The sequence below is a fragment of the Phyllostomus hastatus genome, unplaced genomic scaffold (assembly GCF_019186645.2).
Source record: "Phyllostomus hastatus isolate PE091 unplaced genomic scaffold, TTU_PhHast_1.1 phas_scaffold_555, whole genome shotgun sequence".
In the NCBI taxonomy this organism is placed as follows: Eukaryota; Metazoa; Chordata; class Mammalia; order Chiroptera; family Phyllostomidae; genus Phyllostomus; species Phyllostomus hastatus.
The window spans coordinates 5544910-5565571 of NW_025334036.1; the positions used below are offsets into that span (position 1 = coordinate 5544910).

The 20662-nt window shown below is 58.0% G+C and overlaps 1 protein-coding gene across 1 annotated transcript; it reads left to right on the top strand.

Annotated features, from left to right (window-relative positions):
- The first annotated feature begins 652 nt into the window (after nucleotides 1–652).
- On the top strand, nucleotides 653–18836 carry KLHL25 (kelch like family member 25). The gene is made up of 3 exons (XM_045825012.1): nucleotides 653–823; nucleotides 14087–15886; nucleotides 17051–18836. Exon 2 carries the CDS (start codon nucleotides 14098–14100, stop codon nucleotides 15865–15867), a length of 1770 nt encoding a protein of 589 aa, XP_045680968.1. The 5' UTR covers nucleotides 653–823; nucleotides 14087–14097; the 3' UTR covers nucleotides 15868–15886; nucleotides 17051–18836.
- Nucleotides 18837–20662: the final 1826 nt, after the last annotated feature.

Sequence of the window (20662 nt, forward strand, 5' to 3'; positions counted from 1 at the left end):
GTGATACCCAGCAACCTGAAATGGTGGAACGCGATGAAAATCCAGAGGTAAGGCGAGGTTGCAGATCATCCCTGCCACCAGACTAGCACGTCCCTCAGGCGTTTGTGGGATGAGTTAATGAATGGATGAATGAATGAATACTTAAAGGTCTACTTACAAAAGAAACTTAGAAGTGACACAGGTAGGAGCGCTTCAGTACCCTGAAGAACACATATTTCAGATACAGGCAGGGTTAGGGGCTGCAGAAAATCCCAAACACTGAATCAAGCCCAGAGTCAAAAGAAAACGTTTCCTGAACACTTTCGCAAATAAAAATATAGCTCTGCAGACCTGTGGCAGAAGGGGCTTCTGCAATTTATAAAGCTCCCACTTTCAGAAAGGTCTAGAACACCGCTGGGTTTTGTTTCTAAACTTCCTGGGCGCATTAGAGGGGGCGGGGAAGAGAAGCCTGTCCCTTTAAGAATCCGGTCGAAGTCCTCCTCTCCCTGCCCCGCCCCCTCACGGTACCGGTGCGTTGGGGGAGCCCATCCCTTTATCCTCTTGCGGACTGAACTACTGGCTCGCACGCCCATCCGTCACAGAGGCGCCGCCTCTGATTGGCTGGTCCCCTTCGGGCCGGGAGGCGGGGCGGGAAGGCCGGAGTAACTAGTTTGTTGGTGGCACCCGGGCTGGACCGCAGCGGCAGCGGCTCTGGAGCTGTGGAGAGCGGGGGAGGGGAGCGGCAGCGGCGGCGGAGAATCTCGGAGGCTCTGGCAGCCAGGGGTCTCTGATCGCGGCGACGGGCCCCGGGCTGAAAGGGCGGCGGGTGGTGGCGCCCCGAGCGGTGAGTACCTGGGCTGGGCTGAGGAGGGCACAACCTCGGGCCTGGGGAGCTGTGAGCCGGGCCGCCGGCGTTGGCACTTGTCACTACCCCGGGACTCGCATCAGGTCCTGCGCGATCCCGCGTGGGAGCTCCGAGCTGAGTGAGCTTCTGCGGGGGCCGGGCTCGGGGAACCGCGGGATCCGGGGCGGGGGTGGCTGGAGTCGGGGACAATGGTGGGGGGTGGGGTGGCACTGCGGTTCGCCACCCCGTCCCCGACGCCGGCTCCTCCTGCGTGCCCGAGGACCCGGCGAGGGCATTTGCGGAGAGCTCCGCGAGAGGGAATGAATTGTTTAGTAAATGGATGTTGCGCGCGCGGGAGCAGCCACTGTTTCCCTTGGGAGTGGTTGATTCATTCAGTCCGCGGACTCTCTTTTAAAAAAAAAAAAGACACTATCGATCCTGGAAAGAGGAGGCAGCGAGCGGCCCGGCGGGCGCTCTGTGCCCCGGCCGGCCGGGCGAAGTCCCCGCGCACTTGACCCCGAGGGCCAGATGGCCGCCTGCCTCGTGCAGAGGAGTCCAACCGGGACACGCTCGCCGCCCCTGCGACCCCGGCCGTTTGCGTCCCACTTGACACGGCCCCTTGTCCTTGTTGGGAGAGCAGTGGAGTCGCAGAGAAGAAGTCACACGCGCTAAGTCCCACCCACTTGCCCCCCCACCCCCACCCCGGGGGACGGCCACCCTCCAGCCGGCTCCCCTGTTCCCCGCATCTTGTTCGGGCCCCAGGACCCCACGCACTGGGGCACGGCCCCCACGGATCCTTTCAACCCTCGTGGTTGCTTGAGAAGCTTTTCCTTTGGGAGACTGTACCTCCAGGGGCACCGGGCACTTTTCTGTTACCGCTTCAGACGCCCCCCTCCCCCCCCAAATGTCATTGTCATTTTCTTTGAGCAGAGGAAAACTTTATATCCAGGGCTGATCCGAGGGGATGGGGTGGGGGCAGGCCCAGGCCTCTGAAGGTGTGGTCTGGCTGTTCTTGGGGCCTGCTGGGTCGCTCCCAGCAGGGTGAGGGACCCCCGAGTTTAGGCCGCCCCTCGGGAATCGGGACAGAGAAGCCAGCTGTCCGGGCCTCTAGGTTTCACTCGGGCGGTGGGACAGAAGCGGGGAAGTTGACGGTAGCACTGGGAGGAGAGGCAGAACCCCATTTTCTTATCTCGGACCAGACTCTGATGACCGTGATTTGGGTCAGATCCTTTGGGACCTTGGGCCTCACTTTCCCCATTCATAGGTGGGCCTGATGGGCCCGGGAGTGCTGTTAGGATTCCCAGGGGATGTTGATGGAGGCTGGCATTTGGGGGCTGGGGACAGGCAGGACACAAGGTCCACCCCACAGGGTCCAGTTTGGTGTCCTAGGACCAGGCAGGCGTCCCTGGGTCCCCAAGCTGGACCTGTGGGGGCTGACGGAGTCAGCCCTGGCCGACATCTCCGTCTCTGTCTGCGGTAATTCCGTGTGCCGGGAAGTGACTTCAGGGAGTTTGTTAACAGGCAGGTAGACGTGGAAGAAGCGTTCACCCTGAGGCTAGGGCCGGATCTGCTTGTGGTGCAGAGAGAGGAGCCGCGTGGGTGAGGCGCAGGCTCCGCAGGCCCCTTAATAGCATCATAAACCTGCGGGAACTCAGCGTGGAGAGAGGAGAGCAGGAAGAAAAGAGCAAGGCGGTCCCGGCCTGGGAGCGCCTGGTCTGCCGTGAAAGAGGCTCAGTTCCTCCCATTTACCGCTATGATGCATCGTAGAGTGTTATTTAGTGGGTGGTTTGTTCATTCATTTATTAATTGATTGGTGAGGGGTCTTGACTGGAACCCGGCCTCCAGGGAGCCCCTAAGTGAGGGCGTGCTGGCCTGTGGATCAGGGGCCCTGACACACAGAGGTGTGTGCATACCCAGTTCCTCCGTGGTGAGGGGAGCAAGGGGAGTGGAGGGCACGCAGGAGGGGCGCAGGTGGTGAAGACTTTCTGGAGGGAGGATGCCTGGATCAGACAGGCACGCCAGAACCCATCTTCCCAGCTCTGGGCGGCTGCTTTCTTCCACCAGCCATTCAGGCGTCTCCCCGAGACACAAATTCATTGCTGACCTTAAGGCAGGTGCAGGTTAAGCTTGGACAGAGTGGAGGCAGAAGGTGATGGAAAGGTCCCCTGGGGACTGTGGTGGCCCCGGGAAGATGGATGGCTTCTGGGCGCGGCCCTTCTGCTCAGGGGGTCCTGGGAGAACCCCCCCGCCCGCCCCACCCCAATCCCAAAGACTGGCCCGTTGCCCGAGCCCCTGGTTCCTCTGGACCAGCTGGCAGAGTTGGTGTGCCCTGGCCAGGGAGGGGGCCAGCGGAGCCGGCAGGAGAAAACAGTGGCCAGACACAAGCCAATTACTGGGCTGATTGAGATGCTGGTTTTCGTTTAATGTGCTAAGTTTCCCAAGTGAATTGTTTTAGGTAGCCAGGACTGCTGGGGCATCTTCCCAGCAAGAACACATGTAGTTGGAACCACCGGCGGTGGGGAGAGCGTGCCCACCCCCAGCCTTTACTCCCAGCACCCTTGCAGGACTGCCCCTGGGTAATCTGGGTCTGTCTGCAGGCCAGGGAAGTTGGCCCCGTGCCCACAGCAGGTTCCAGCCCCTGCCCTGGACCCCCGAGCCTGAGCAGCGCCGCCCCCATCCTAAGTCTGAAGGCAGCAAAAGTGATACCTGTCACTTTTAGGCACCCACCCTGCCAGACCAACCCCAAGTCCTTCAGCTATTAAGAGCCGGGAGGGAGGTGGCATGGCGGTGAGGCCAGAGAGGACTCAGGGACCAAGGGCTCTGCTCTGTCTCCAGCACAAGAGCATGGGCTAGGGAACTGCGCCTGGGTTCACCTGTACCTGTGCGCCTGTGACCGGCCCTCTCCTGGGGCCCCAGCCACGTCCCCCACTGCGGTTCTGGCATCCACAGACTGCCCTGGCGCACTGCTGAATCTTTCCTCCCAAGCCCTTTTTCATGCAAAACAACGAGCATGTGTGGCTCCTTGAACCGCTGGTCAAATTGCCAGCTCTGTGGTCGGAACCCCCACACCTGGAACCTGTAGGCAGAAAGAACACTTAAGTGGGGTTGCTGGGAGTCCTCCTCTGCCCCTGCCTGGCTGTATGATTTCAGGTAGGTCCCCTTAACTTTGGGGGCCTCCGTTTCCTCTTCTGTGAAATGGGTGGATGTTCTTCTGTGCCGTGCTTCCAGCCAATGTTTTGCTGTGAAATCCCTCAAGTTCTTGCAGCATCCGGTGTTAAATAGTTTTATAAGCCGTGAGTTGCTTATAGTTTTATAAGCCGTGAGTTGTTAACCTTTGTGGGCAGGAAAAGTTTGAGAAGCAGCAGCCCACAGAGGGAGGGGTTGCTGAATCGGAAATCCAGTTCCTGCTCTGCCTCTGATGTGTTGTGTGGCTTTGGGCAAATCACGGTCCCTCTCTAGGGACCCCTTTGCTTTTTCACCTGTAGGATGAGGGGTGCAGTTGGCCAGCTGCGTTTCTTTTCCTTTCTTGGTGAGTGGAAACTGAATCAGACTTCCCCATAACTGCAGAGCTACAGGGCGGTCCTCCCTCAGTTCCCTGCTTCTGCCCACTGCGTCTGGGGCTCCCATGAGAAGCGCCTGCAGGCACTGCAGGGTGTGCCTGTGGGTTGAGGGGCTGGTGAAGCCAGAGGACTGGGTGAAGGGAGAGACAAGCTGGGCCCAAAGGAAAGGGACTTGTTTCCCAACGTTGCTCCTAACTGGTCCTGGGTAGGGAGCTGAGCAGACAACGTGGGGGAGCGGTTAGGCTAGCCCCACTCCTGCACCCCAGGACAGATGGAGTGGGACCTAGCCTGTGCGGTTTCTCCTGGGCGTGGAGCCTCGGCCGCCTCTGGGAAGACAGATGGACAAGGAGCTCCCAGAGGCGAGAGGGATTGAAGGGAGCCCAGGAGAAGATTTCAGGGCTCCCGCCTGCTGCACACCAGGCTTTGCCAAGGAGGCGCCTGCAAGACCAGTTGGATGGCTCCTCCCACGAGGAGGCGGGGCGCTGAGCTAGTCCTGGGGGAACGCCGCCCTGAGGGAGGGACACCTGTGCCTCGGTGTCACTCCCCACCCACCTCTGTCAGCAGTGAAGACACCTACTGTCAGCAGATCCCTCAGAGTAGGACACAGGGACTGGAGGGGAACCCACAGCCTCGCTCATTTTCCACCTGCTCCTTGGGTCCCCAAGGAGAACTCACCACAGATCAATCTAGGCGGAATGGAATTAATTTCCTAATTAAGATAAGAGAAGCTTTGCTCCTTTGATGAGCTGCCTGGCAGGTTTGCCCTCAGCCAGGCCAGATGTGTCTGGGCGGGAGCGAGGCCCGAGACAGGAGCTCTTTTTCTAGAAAGCCGTGGGGCTCGCATCTGGCATCCAGAGTTCAAGGGCTGCTGTGTCCTCACTGGCTTTGGGAGGCCCGGGATCCGAATGCCACCCCATCCCCTGCCTGGTGGTGGTGGTGGGCTCACCGCACGGTGCAGTGGGGGAGCTAACTGCCCACCTCTCCGGGTCCAGTGCCCTGAGCTGTAAAATGCAAACGGTCTTCGCACCCGAGGCTGCGCTGGGGATTAGCACAGGGAGCTCTCAGAACAGCGCCTAGTACATTGTGAGTACTCAGTTGCTCTCTTTATGTTTAGTAGTATTGTCGTTACCATTCATCACCGAGCTGGTTTTCTTACTTGCGAATTACAGAAATAGTGGGACATATGCTCCCTCCCGTGGGTGGGTGAAGTCATGTGACTGGTTTCGGCCAATTAGACGGGAGCAGAAGCCATGTGTGTCCTTCCCAGTCAAGCACTGCATTGTCTGCAGCACACTTTCCAGAGAGCTCTTTCTCTCTTCTCTTTGTGGCATGGTGGCCACTCTGCCATCTGGGTCCCTGGGAGTGACAGTGGTGAGGCGCTCCCCGCCCCTCCACCGCAACCACGATGCATGTAGTATGAGCAAGAAATAAGCCTCTGTCCTCTAGAGCCGCTGAGGTCTGGGGGTGTTCCTTGCTGCAGTCTCACCCAGCCCTCCCCGAGCAAAGCAGTCGGAACCTTGTCAGGCTTGACTGCGAGGACTAAAGGGTTCGGTCTGGTGTGAGACGGCCCACGGTAGTCATGTGTCCGATCTGGCTTCCTGCCCTGCCCGAAGCCGCAGTGTTGCTTCACCGCCGAGGAGGGTTTCACAGGCCTTGACCCCTTACCCTTCTGGGAAAGCAGAGCCGGTCATTCTGGGCAAGGCTGGCCCCGTGCATGGCCCGAACCCTTCCTCCAGGAGTGGTGTGGCCGCACACCTGTTGCTTTGCAGGGCTAGCTCTGGCTCCCCAACCGCCCGGGGCTGCCGTCAGCCTGGGACTTTCTGTCAATCACGGAAGCTGAACTATCAGGCTGCCCTTCCTGACCCGAGCTTAACACTCGGGTGCATTAAGAAAAAGGCTGGAGCATGTGGACAAGGCACTGAAGCAGTTGCCCGCCCCTCGGGTCTGCTGGGACCTCCCTTCCCCGCCCAGGCTGTGGTGCAGGCCGATGGGGTGGCCACGTGTAGGGTGACCTCAGCACTCTCTGCCTGGCAGAGGCGGTGTGGTGGCACTGTTTGTCGGTCATGGCCTGAGCACAGCAGGTGGGAACCAGGTTGCAAGCACTCTGTCAGGGTGGGGAGGTGTTGGGACTCTGCCCTGGGGGCTGAGCTCAGGGGGTAGGCGGGCCCGTCCACCCGGCCTCCCCTTTGTGGGGAACTGTCTGGTGTACCGGCATGTTGGTACTACCTGAAGAGGAACGCCATTTATTACCACGCAGTGTATGAAGCAACATCCTCACCCTGCCCTGGGCCATGCTCTGCCCTGGGCCGGCCACCACGGCCGGCCCACCCCCTGCAGGAGAACTGGGGATTGGGGTGAGACGAGGTTGGGGTGAGGCGGAGGGCTGGGGTGGGGCGCAGTGGCAACCAGCAGACTAACCACATGAAAGCAGACGGTGCCTATTACATCATTCTTGTAACAGTGCTGCCGGTGTGAGATCTTTCACCATAAAAAGCTGGAAAACAAAATCAAAATAAATACACAGCAAAAATATAAACAGTTCTAATCCATTGCATTTTACATTAAAAACAGGGTACATATACCTTTTAAAAAGTATGTACCTTCTTTTTTTTTTTTTTGTAAAGAAAGGGCCATTGAAAGGCAGAAACTTCTAGAGAAAGGACCCTTTGTCCGATAATTCACTTGTATCTGGAATGATCTGTGGCCCTGATTCAGTTACAGTGGTCATACTAATTTTCCTTTCAATTAACAATTAGATTTGTCTGCTTAATAGGGCGCTTAGTTTGTTTTCCACTTGAAAATTGGAAGGGTGCACGCTGCACCCTGAGGGCTCCCTGAGGTGCTCCCAGACACCGGAGTGGGGCTGGCACTGGAGCCACAGCACGGCGGTGTGTCCACCGCCTGCAGCCCTGCACGTGCGTGACGTGTGACGGGTGACAGTCGTGACTAAGTCCTTCACCATGACAGCTGTGGGGCTAACCCAGGCCCACTGGCTTGACGAAAACCGTTAGTGTTTTTCCTGATTGTAAAAACACTACACACTCATTAACAAGTCAGACCCTTTGAAGATGAAGAGACAGTGAAAATCCTCCTTATTCAAAGCGGAGGTTACGGATGGAGTAGCGGCCGGAACGTCTGCTGTGTTCCTTATCCAGCCACAGCGGTGACAACAGCGACAAGAATGAAACAGCGGACGGAGGAGGCACGCGGGATACAGGCCCGGGACGTTCCGAACGCTCATCGCCTGCCGTCTCCTTTGATTCTCACAACAGCCCTATGAAGTAGCGATTGTTTGCACCATCGCTTTTTGGCTGAGAAAAGGAAAAAGTAGACGCAGGGAGGCAAATCAGCTTTGCCAAGGTCACACAGCAACAGCTAAGCTGCCCTCAGGGGCCCCATTCCTAACCCCTGGCTCGGAGGAACTGGGACCTTTCCTCAGGGCTGCTGTGGCCGCCTCTGGTGCCTTCTTCTCTCAGAAGAGAGGCCTTTGGCTTTCAGTTGCTAGGATCTTGGGAGAGCATGGGGAGTTTCTCTGAAGGTCTTACCAGTCAGCTACTTTGTTTCCCTGTCCATTTAGTTACCTTCCAAGGATGGGGGGAAGTGAGCGGGGCACGTGGTTATTTAGTGCATCTAACGACTTCCTGGGCTGCGTGTGTGGCTGGTGCGGATCACTGACCATCATCAGCACATGACACCCGTTCCCTCGGTGTCTGGGTGGCCACCCTGGAGGTGGAGAGGATGGAGGGACCTACCCAGCTAAGAGCCCTTCTCACGGTGAGCAGCCCTGACCTCTAAATCTGGTGAGTCCCTGTACTACTTGCGAACCTTGGTGGCAGGTGACAGAAACCCCTCTCAAGCAGGCAAGACGGACATCCAGGGCCAGACGGGCTCAGACTGAGCAGGGACCAGAGGCCCCGCCCTGCCTCGCCCTGCAGCTCCCGTCGTGGGCAGCGCAGCCGCCGTCCGCCCCTGCTGCTGGCCGCTGTCCAGCCCCGTGTGCAGCCCTGGGAGCGGAGCCCGCTCCGTGCCCTGCAGTTCACCAAACGTGGTGGGCAAGAGTCTCCTTGCCCTGTCTTGGGTGTCAGGCCCATCATGGGGGCTGGGAGGATGGCACCGGCTGACTGGTGGTAAGCCAGGGTCTCATTCAGCCAACCCTCGGGGCCCAGCGATGTGCCCGGGCCCAGTGGCCAACACGGGAACCTGCATCTCAACGGAGCAGAGTGGAGGTTCCTGAGGACGGTCAGGGCGTCGCGCAGGCAGCAGGGCGTTGTGCTGGCTCGCGTGACAGAGCCGCCACACGCGCCCACCGTCGCAGCCGTCTCGGCTGCACCAGCCACCACCCCAGCCTTCGACCTCTCTCACGTCTGGACGCAGCCGGCACTTGAGGCAGATGCCCTCTGCTCGGAGGTGCCCGGGCTGACAGTCGTCTCCAGTGGGCACCTGCGTGGGTGTGTCGCTGGCTCTTCGCCTGCGTGGGAAGTCTGCGTCGGCCTGCGGGTGTCTAGGTGCCGAGCAAGACACTGGTCAACTCCAGGGCCCCGGGCTGACCGAGCACTGTTGGCCTTGGGAAGGTCACCAATGCCCTCAACTGCCGAGCAAATACGGCTGTTCCTTACGGGTGGGCCCATGCTTTTGGGTGCTTTCTCAGTCTTCGTCTTGAGAAGACTGGCCCGTGGGATGCGCCCCACACAGAGCTGCACTGCCCCATGTGAATTCCCACCCTTGCCCCACCCTTTCCCCATCCAGAAGGAGTCCCCACCCAGATCCCTCACGGGCAGCCCTATCAACAACACCCCAAGGGAGCCGGGGTCCAGTGCACACCCCACAGCCCCAGCTGCCTCATGTGAGGACCTGGGGCACCCTCCAAGGGGGACCAGGATGGAGGGAGCGTGCTGCACAGGGCCAGAAACCCAGGGGGGCCTCTGCCTGATGGGTTCAGAGGGTATGTGTGTCCGCATGTGACCATACCAGGAAAGGCAGAGGCCGTCCACTCTGGCCAGCCAGGGGCCAGCTCCTGTGAGTGTCCATGGAGCCCGCTCCCCCAGGAGCAGGCACTGATGACACCCTGGTTACACGCCTGTGGTTAATAAGGCAGAGAGCTGGCATTGCAGCACAGGGCTGCCTGTAAAGGGAATCCAAGAGGAGTTCGGCACCACGGACGGTGTCCAAGCCCAAGCATTCAGGGCCGCATTCAGTTCAAGCTCAGAAACGGCCTCACTCCCTGGCTGGGCTCAGGGTCAGCTGTGGGGCGGGTGCAGTGAGGTGCTCAGGGGCCCAGAGCAGGCAGGGACCTCGGTAATGCAGGTGCTCGAGAGTGGAACTGAAGCAGAGCCTCAGCGTCAGAGCCCTGCCTGGGGGTCCTCCCAAGTCGTCCCCCAGCAGGTGCCCAGGCACAGTGGGGACAGGACGGATGAGTCACCCAGTGAATGGCCACATTTTGGAAAGTGTCTGATGATTATGCCAGGATGAGGATTTAGCAATTGCAGCAAGATTTGGGGAAACATGTCGCAGAATTCACATGGGGCAGTTCAGCTCTGTGTGGGGCGCATCCCACGGGCCAGGCCAGTGCAGCCTCTTGTCTCCATGACGCTGGTCCCAAGGTGAGGCTCAAAGGTTGTGCCCTGCAAATAACTGCCAGCAAGCGAGCGAGTGACACTCAGAAGCCTGAGCAGGACAGGGACTTCACTTTACAGAAGGGAAGACCGAGGTGCAGAGGAAAGGAGAGGTGCTCCAGGGCCGGTGCCAAGGAGGGGACCACGGTGTCCTGCCCTCACCCTCCTGCTGGTTGCACGCATCACCCCACACTGAGGGCCAGCCTCTTGACCCCAGAGCCCAGTGGCCCATGGTGCCTGGAGCTTGGGGGCCAGAACAGCAAGGCCAGGTCCAAGCCCTCTGCCTTCCTTGCCCAGGCCCAGGAGCAGGGCCTTGCCCAGGAGCGGGGCCTTGCCCAGGAGCGGGGCCTTGCCCAGGCAGCTCTGATCTCGTCAGCTTGTTACTTCTCTGGTTCTTGGACAGGGAAGGAGTGAGAGAGAGAGAGCACACACCTGGACACTCATTTCCAATTTCACTGAAGCATGAAATTGCTTCTTTCCTTTACCAGATCATGGCTTAAGGAGAAAATTGACTTGGAGTGGAGAGAGGGAGCCATAGACTTTAGAAAATGAAAAATGAAAATGTGGATCCAAGATGGCGGCACAGTAGGTGGATGTTACACTCACCTCCTCCTAGGACCAAACTGGAATGTTAACTAAAATACAGGACAAACAACCTGCATAACCAACTGAAGACTAGCTGAAGAGAAGTCTCATCACCACGGATTTACAGAAGGAGCCACACTGATACTGGTAGGAGCGGCGGAGAGGCGAAAAGAGCTGGCCCACTCCCACAGCAATCAGACCAGGCGTCCAAACTGGGAAAAGGAAGAAGTAAAACTATCATTATTTGCAGATGACCTGCTTCTGTTTATAAAGAACCCAAAAGATCCCCCCCCAAAAAAACTAGAACTGATAGATGAATTCAGTAAAGTAGCAGGATACAGAATAAATATCCAGAAATCAGTTGCATTTTTATACACGAATAATGAACTATCAGGGAAATTAAGAAAATAATCCCATTTACATAAAAAAATAAAACAAAATACCGAAGAATAAATTTAACCAAGGATGTAAATCACCAGTACTTGGAAAAGCATAAGACACTGAAGAAAGAAAATGAAGAAGATACAAGTAAGTGGAAGCATATACCATGTTCATGGATAGGAAAAAAAATTAACATCATTAAAATTGCATAATGCCGAAAGCAATCTGTAGATTCAACACAATTTCTATCGAGATACCAATTGCAGATTTCACAGAACGAGAACAAATATTCTAAAAATTTATATGGAACCATAAAAGACCCTGAATAGCCACAGCAATCTTGAGAAAGAAGAACAAAGTTGGAGGAATCCCACAACCTGATATCAAACTATACTACAAGGCTATAGTGATCAAAAGCATGATACTGGCATAAAAACATATAGATCAATGGAATAGAATAGAGAGCCCAGAAATGACCCACACCTATATGGTAAATTAGTATTTGACAAAGGAGGCAAGAACATACAGTGGGAAAAAGATGGCTTATTCAGTAAATGGTGCTGGGAAAACTGGGCAGATAGATACAAAAAAAATTAAACTAAACCACTTTCTTACACCATACACAATAAATTCAAGATGGATTAAAGGCTTACATGTTAGACTCAACTATAAAAGTCCTAGAAGGAAATATAGGTAGGAAAATCTCAGACATTTTTCATAGCAATCTTTTTTTCTGATATATCTCCTTGGGCAAGGGAAACAAGCGAAAAAAATTAACAAATGGGACTATATCAAACTACACAGTTTTTGCACAGCAAAGGAAACCATCAACAAAATGAAAAGAAAACCCACCGAAGGGGAGAACATATTTGCCAATGGTACATCCGATAAGGGGTTAATATCCAAAATTTATGAAAAGCTTATAATACTCAACACCAAAGAAAGAGAATCCAATTTAAGAATGGGCGAAGGTCTTGAATAGATACTTCTCCAAAGAAGACATACAGATGGCCAATAGATATGAAAAGATGCTCAGTGTCACTAATCATCAGAGAAATGCAAATTAAAACCACAACGAGATATCACCTCACACCTGTCAGAATGGCTGCCATCAATAAGTCAACAAACAAGAAGTGCTGGCGAGGATGTGGAGGAAGGGAAACCCTCGTGCGCTATTGGTGGGAATGCAGACTGGTGCAGCCACTGTGGGAAGCAGTGTGGGGATACCTCAAAATATTAAAAATTGGAACTATCTTGTGACCCAGCTCTTTCATTTCTGGGAATATATTGAAGAAACCCAAACACTAATTTGAAAGAATATATGTACCCCTATATTCATTGCAGTGTTATTTACAATAGCCAAGATTTGGAAGAGCAAGTGCCCATTAGTAGATTAGTGGAAGAAAATGCTGTGGTACATTTATACAGTGGAATACCATTCAGCTACAAAAAAAGAAGAAAATCTTAGCTTTTGTGACAGCATGGTGGACCTGGAGAGTATTATGCTAAGTGAAGTAAGTCAAAGACAAGTACCATATGACTTCACTTATATGTAAGAACCTCATGAACAAAATAAGCTAACAAAATAAAAACAGACTCATAGGTGCAGCGAACAGACCCCCAGCTGTTAGAGGGGAGTGGGTGAAAGTAAAGGGATTAGCCACCCCCCGCCTAAAACTCAGAGACAAGTGTATGGCGATTGCAAGAGTGGCAGTGGCATGGGGGGAGGTGGAATAGTGATGGAAGGAGACTTGAATTGGGGTGGTGAACACACAAACACAAACAGTGTCACCCAATGCATTCAACAAAATTTTTTTAAAAAGTGTTTTTTTTTCCCTCATTTCTAACAGAAAGACATCACAGGCTTTGGGAGTCAAGACACTGAATTTAATTTGCTTTTTGACCACTGTTTTTTGAAATGTGTGATTTTGACTGCCTGGCTGAGCCTCTTGCTTCCACAGCACTGCAGTGGGGTCTTCGGTCATCCCGTTGTCTGGACTTTTGATTAAAGTGCTTTGGAATCTCCCAAATTCAAATGGGTGAATCAGACGCAACCTTTTGCGTCTGTTCACAGGGACCAGCACTCTGAACCTTGTCCCCATTGGGCAGAGGACAACAGACAGGGGAGGCGGGGGAAGTGCTTGAAGTGGCCCAGGAGGCTGGGATCCTCTGTAAGGTTGGGTGGCTCCAATGGCGCCCCTTTGGTTGAGGCGAATCTGGATTGCTGCACTCTTCAGTATGTGCCGCTGTCATCTGGGCCTTGGCCTCAGCTTCCTGTTGGGACCTACGGACTGAGCCTGTGAGAGTCTGTGGTCAGCTAGCCTCACCCCCACACCCTCGTGCATCCCAGTTGGGTCAAGAGGTCTCTGAGACCCCGGATGCTGAAAACGTCTCTACGCTGAGCACTTGGGCTGTGACGGCCCCTCTCCAGGATCTCTCTAAGGGAAGGACCCTGGGGGGCCTGGCCAGCGCTGCTTCGAGCCCCGCTTTGAGCCCCGCTCATGGCAGGGCCCGCTGGGAGCCCCAGGGGTGTGAGGCTGTGCTTGGGGGTGTGCCTGTCCTTGAAGACACCATTCCAAGTGCCCCTGCAGGATCGGCCTCCTTGGGCCAGCGGAGGGTAGAGACCGGGCCTGGAACTGGACAGCCCGCATGGAATCCTGCTCCAGCCCCTTGGGCAGCCCCTTTGCTCTCTGAGCCTTGCCCCCTGTGGTGGAATGGGGCCACATGAGCAGCATCCCCAGAGGCCGGAATGCCATCAAGCACACATGCTACTTAGCGTTGCCCTGACGTTGGCTTAACCAGGCCAGGGACACCCTTTGCGCGTTCTCGTAACCACGGGAGGCAGCACAGCTTGAACTCACCCCGGGGTGGCTCGTATCCAGGCCAGAGGTGTTTGGTTCCAGAGCTGATGCAAACTCAGGGAGGAGAACAAAACCAGTTTGCCAAGGGCAGGGGTGAAGGCCGGCCTCTGCTGCCTGTGTGGTCCTCAGCGAGGTCTTTGGCTGACACGAGGGACGGAGGCGAGCCGAGAGGTGTGGGAGAGGGCCGGGCAGCTGGGGGGCCGGGGTGTGTGAAGTCAGTGTGTCCGGAGTGTCCCCTCTTACCTGTGGCCCTGTCCCCTGCAGGCTGGCTCAGCATGTCGGTCAGCGTCCACGAGACCCGCAAGTCGCGGAGCAGCACAGGGTCCATGAACATCACACTCTTCCACAAGGCGTCGCACCCTGACTGCGTGCTCGCCCACCTCAACACACTGCGCAAGCACCGCATGTTCACCGACGTCACGCTGTGGGCCGGGGACCGCGCCTTCCCCTGCCACCGCGCCGTGCTGGCCGCCTCCAGCCGCTACTTCGAGGCCATGTTCAGCCACGGCCTGCGCGAGAGCCGGGACGACACGGTCAACTTCCAGGACAACCTGCACCCCGAGGTGCTGGAGCTGCTGCTGGACTTCGCCTACTCGTCGCGCATCGCCATCAACGAGGAGAACGCCGAGTCCCTGCTGGAGGCCGGCGACATGCTGCAGTTCCACGACGTGCGGGACGCGGCCGCCGAGTTCCTGGAGAAGAACCTCTTCCCCTCCAACTGCCTGGGCATGATGCTGCTGTCGGACGCCCACCAGTGCCGCCGGCTCTACGAGTTCTCCTGGCGCATGTGCCTGGTGCACTTCGAGACGGTGCGGCAGAGCGAGGACTTCAACAGCCTGTCCAAGGACATGCTGCTGGACCTCATCTCCAGCGACGAGCTGGAGACGGAGGACGAGCGGGTGGTCTTCGAGGCCATCCTCCAGTGGGTGAAGCACGACCTCGAGGGGCGGAAGGCCCACCTGCCCGAGCTCCTCCGGAGCGTGCGGCTGGCCCTGCTGCCGTCCGACTGCCTGAAGGAGGCCGTGTCCAGCGAGGCCCTGCTCACGGCGGACGAGCGCACCAGGCTCATCATAGACGAGGCGCTGCACTGCAAGACCAAGATCCTGCAGAACGACGGCGTGGTCACCAGCCCCTGCGCCCGGCCGCGCAAGGCAGGCCACACGCTCCTCATCCTGGGCGGCCAGACCTTCATGTGCGACAAGATCTACCAGGTGGACCACAAGGCCAAGGAGATCATCCCGAAGGCAGACCTGCCCAGCCCCCGGAAGGAGTTCAGTGCTTCCGCAATCGGCTGCAAGGTCTACGTGACCGGGGGCAGGGGCTCCGAGAACGGGGTCTCCAAGGACGTGTGGGTGTACGACACTGTCCACGAGGAGTGGTCCAAGGCGGCCCCCATGCTGATCGCCCGCTTCGGCCACGGCTCCGCCGAGCTGGAGAACTGTCTGTACGTGGTGGGGGGACACACGTCGCTGGCAGGCGTCTTCCCCGCCTCCCCTTCTGTCTCCCTGAAGCAGGTGGAGAAGTACGACCCTGGGGCTAACAAGTGGACGATGGTGGCCCCGCTGAGGGACGGAGTCAGCAACGCGGCCGTGGTGAGTGCCAAGCTGAAGCTGTTCGTTTTCGGGGGCACCAGCATCCACCGGGACATGGTGTCCAAGGTCCAGTGCTACGACCCCTCGGAGAACCGGTGGACGATCAAGGCCGAGTGCCCCCAGCCCTGGCGGTACACGGGGGCCGCCGTGCTGGGCAGCCAGATCTTCATCATGGGAGGCGACACGGAATTCACGGCCGCCTCCGCCTACCGCTTCGACTGCGAGACCAACCAGTGGACGCGGATTGGGGACATGACCGCCAAGCGCATGTCCTGCCACGCCCTGGCCTCGGGCAACAAGCTCTATGTGGTGGGGGGCTACTTTGGGACCCAGAGGTGTAAGACCCTGGACTGCTACGACCCCACTGCGGACACGTGGAGCTGCATCACCACCGTGCCCTACTCGCTCATCCCCACGGCCTTCGTCAGCACCTGGAAGCACCTGCCTGCGTGAGGAGCCCCCGCAGAGCCAGGTGAGCGCCAGCACCCGGGCCCTGTTCCCGCTCTGGGTGAAGGTCACTGTCTTCCAGGGACGGCGGGGTTGGGCAGCAGGGACTGGGGGACTCTGGGACCCTCTTTCAGAGCCAAAGCTCTGCCCCTTCCTTCCAGTTGAACTTGAGCAAAGCAGTTAGCCCTTCTGCCCAGTGGAGAGATGGCCAGACATGGCCACACATCAGAGTCACCAGAGGTCTTCTGACACTTCCATGAGGAGTGTGGGCTAACCTGCAGAGTCTGAGGCGCGGTCTCCGTGCGACAGTGTCCTCACTCCTGACACCAGCTGCGGGGCAGGGGCCCCCCCAGGACCACCACAGACTCACATGTCACTGTAGGGCCTCCCAGAATGCACTGAGGCTGGCATGTTCACGGTTGTGGTATATTCCAGGGAAATAGTCCAGATTAAGGTCAGCCATGGCCAGAGATGCGTGGGGGCGCGGGGAGGTCAAAACGAGAAGTGTCCGCATGAGCACCGCGTCCTCTCCCTGTGGGGTCAGGACAGCGCTCCTCCCCTGGCATCGGTGAGTGACGACACGCCTAGAGCATGGCCAAGCAGGGACGGACGCTCACTGGAGCCTTCATGTCCAGAATGGTCACCAGGGCCCCGGCACTCAGGCCAGATCACCTGACGGCCCACGTGGTTCCTCTCCGTCTTCAGGTCAACTGGGACAGGGTGACCCAGAGCCCCCACCCTAGGTCACATGACGTCCCCACCCCAGCCTGAGCCAACCCACCCCTATCAGGTGCAATGTAGAGCACCTCCCGGAAGCCAGGGCAAAGGCCAGACCTGTTTGGACAAGGCCGAATTCCCTCCCACACAGACAGCCACACCCAGGCCACAGGTCTGCATGGGTCCAGGGTGCAGCTGCCGGGACACCCCGCCCCAGGCTCCTGTGCTGGTGCTGCGGGCCTGGGCGACACTGGAGGCAGCGGGTGGTACCCGGCCCTGGGAGCAGGCCCCGGGGACTGTGTTGCCTCTTACCTGCTAGGTGAATGAGATGCAGACTGTCTGGAGAAGTCAGCCTGCCCGCCCGGAGGGCTCGGTTTTCTTTCCCTTTCGGAGTCGCTGTGAGACATTCCTCGGGCATCTGTCAACGTGGGCAGGACTCCCATTCTCTCTCTTTCTCTCTGTTGCCCTGCAGGCTCTGCATGTTTCTCCCTGTCCCTGGCTGCAGCCCTCACTGTCACAGAGTGGCCCTGTCCCTACCCGCCACAGCCGGAAGCTCAGCCGGCGCCGGGCCAGCCCTCCAAGTGAAGTGGCCGGCAGCATTGGGCTTGGGAGATGTCCTGAGCTTAGACAAGAGAAGTCCTCTCCAGCGGCGTGTCTGCCTGAGGCTTTTTCCACTGTGCAGTGGTTTGGGGGGAGGGGACCTTCCCCGGGGCATGCAGTGACGCCAGGACTCCTTTAGCCTCCAGGAGGAGGACACGGGTGCAGAGCTTTGAGGTCGTAGGTTTCAGCAAGTCCTGGAGGGGGCTTGGGGGCCAGGCCGGGAAAAGCCCCGGGGTAGGGCAGGGGGGTGGGCAGCACCAAGGGCACAGCTTTGTTTGACTCAGGGCTTCCCTGTGGGCGTTGTAATGTCACCGGAAGAGGATGTCCCAGGCCTCAGGGAAACAGGGTCCAGCAGGACTGAGAGCAGACATTACCAAGGAGAAAACCAAGGCCACACTTTGTAAGGGGCAGAACCTGTAGGGTGATCTCAGTGGCATCCACGCAGCCTCACCAGCAGATGACACCCAGACCGTGGGTTATAGAGGAAATCTCCTGTGGGCTCCTCCGTGGAGGTGGGCGTGCCCTTGGTGACTCTGCCACCTCCCGCCAGGCCAGCTGTGCCCCAGGTGCAGACACATGTCCTGCCAGTCACACAGCAGGACCCAGGGCCTGGAGAGCCACATGCTGTTAGACAAGGATCGCCTCCCCTCCACAAGCAGCAGCCATGACCCCATGTCCTGATGGGACCACGCTGGTCTGCAGGTTGTGGCCCTCCCCTTCGAGACAAGCAGCTGGGGACCCAGAGGGACTCCGGGGTGCCCACTGTAGATCCCACAGTGCTGGACGATCTCAGGGTAGAGACCAGCAACGAGGTCACCACCCCTGACCCCAACCAGCACCCACTAGTCTCTGGCATCCTGGCCTTCCAGCTGGTAACTGGATTTGGCCCCTCTGCCCTGAGCTCACAAAGTGACCACGGTCCCAGGAGAACTGCCAGACATTTGTTCATTTTTTTTTTCACCTTCCAAGTCACTGGGACCCCCTCATCAGTCTCTCCCTAGCATCCAGGGTTCTAGAGAGATCTGCTCCTCCCAGCGGCCACCCTGACACCCAGGGCCACAGTTTCCAGCTCATCGCTCGCTCACCCCAGTGTGCCATCACTGGAGGTGGGGGGAACCCTTGTGCCTGGGCCAAGACCTGTGGCTCCCACCTGCCCTCCGTGCCGTGCTGCCTGGCCGGTCCGGGGCCAGGCTCCAAAGTGAGGCCATGTCACAAGCCAGCTGCCTTCGTAATTCGGCCCTGCCCCTCGCAGGACCTCCGTGAGGGCACTAGCCCTTGGGCTTCTGGCGGACTCGGACCTTGCCAGGCTCGCCCACTGATGAACACCAGCTGCCACCGTGGAACCTTCTGGAGCAGAGAGCACATCTCCTCTTCAGACCGCACACACTCTCTGGGTCAGGGCCTGCCTGTGCTGCGGTGCTCCCTCAGCCACCCCGCTGCTGCCGCCGTGGGCTCTGGTCCCAGGAGATGGCTCTGCTGGAAAACCCCGGGAAGCCCCTGGGGCCTGAGGCTGGGAGGCAGCTCTGCAGGAGCCGCTGACCCCGTCGGGCTGCAGAGCTGAGCTAAGCACACTTCTCGCAGCACAAAGGACCTCACGGGGCTTTCCTCAAATGTGGATACTTTTTCCTGTTTCTAATTTAATAAATGAATTGAGAACATTCCTGCTTTCTGGGGGCTCCGGAGCCTTTCTTGGGGGACAGAGTCACGGGCCGAGTTGTCTTCACCCCACCATCCAGGGCTCAGGGTCTGCCCCTCCTGTGAATGTGGGGAGACCCATTCCCTTGATGCAGATGATTTCAGCAGCTTAGAAGCCTTTGCATTCATTCTCCTGTAGAATCCTGTGCTTCCCATTCTCCTGAGAGTCATTCTTTCCTGGAAAACCCATGTTGTGAACTGTTGGTTGAAAATTCATTCCATTCATCTCCGTGGGCCTATTTGTGCACTGGGAGCTCCCAGTTGATACTCATTTGCACAAAAATAACAAGCGTGTTAAGGCGGGTGTAGTGACTCGAAGCGGGCACCAGTCACCGCAGCACCTGCGCCCCTGCCGTGAACTCAAGCATGCGCACACGGGGAAGACGGGCTCAGGCACCCCGTGCAGGCCAGCGCCGGCCCTGACTGCCAGAGTCTGAGCTGCGCTCCGGGGCCAGGCCGGGCCTCTGCAGACGCCTGCTGTCCCACCTGGTGCACAGTGCAGGGAGGTGGGGACGCGCTGCCGGCCGAGCCCAGATGCCAGCCAGCTCTGCTCGTACACGGTGTCTTTTCTCCTTAGGTACGTGAGGTACCTAAGTGCTTCCTTCAACAGTGTCCACCTCCTTTGTGCCATCCTTGTGTAACTTTCCAACTAAGTAGCCGTGTGACAAAAGTTAACTGGAAGGAGACAGCATTCCAGATTTTGGGGGGAGTCAAAGGAGACCCCATTAGAAATATGTTTCCTGCGTAGCCCTGGCGGCTGGGACACAAGGAGCCGAATGGGTTTCAGCACTGGGGCTGCGGTTTCCCCGTGGCACGCGTGCTCCCTCCTCCCCCCTCGGCCTGGATTTCCACGTCGCCAGCCACCCTGCGGACGTGGCTGCCGCAGCCCGAGGACCTCAGCTCCCGCTTGGGAAGTGCAGTCTGACTGAAGAAGCATGCCTCGGCTTCAGTCACGGTGGAGTTCCTGAGACGCTGACTGCACCCAGTGGTCTCCGGCCTCTGTCCGCAGCCCCTCCTGGCGTGGGCCCCCCCCCCGCCCCCCAGCACACTCGCAAGCTCCGCACCACAGCCGGACTCCCGTAGAGCCGGGGACCACATTTCAGGTGGCCAGCGTCCCCTCCTTCGGACACAGACAGGGCAAGGCTGGGTAGAAGGAGGTTGCCCGGGCAACTGCCCAGCTCCAACTCTGAAGCTGGGGGTGGGGTGGGAAGTGCAGGGACCCTCCAAGGGAAGGGGCAACTCCGCAGGGAGAACAAAGCAGGTCTGGCTTTCAGCTGGACTGTTCCCAGGAGCCACTCTGTCCCTCCTCCCCCCAGTCAGCTCTCCCACGGCGGTCCTCTTGGCCCCTCTCCCCTCTGCCCCTGCAGATACAGTTTCCCAGGAACAAGGGGAGTTCCACAAAGGCGCGGGAGGGAGGAGCAGCCCCAACTTCAGTGGGGACTATTTCTAGCAGTGCAGAGCAACAATTAGCATATGAAAGGAGGCCAGAGCGGCCTGGGGACGGGCCAGGCTGTAACGTGGATACCGAAGGCGGTTAGAGACGGGTGGAGGTGGGGGTGGGGAGGCCACTGGGGCCCTGCAGCCCGCATTCCCTGAATCTGGGGCACACACAACCCCTCCCAAGCCCAACTCCCCTTCCCGCTGCACCCCCTTCAGGACACCCACAGGGTGGCAGAGCGCCTCGCCATCCTGTAGGTGACCAGGAGGCCCCTGAAGGAATGGGGGCAATTGCCTAAGCATCCTTCTCACTGACAAGGCATCCAGGACCCGAGGCTGCTCGGGGGTGAGG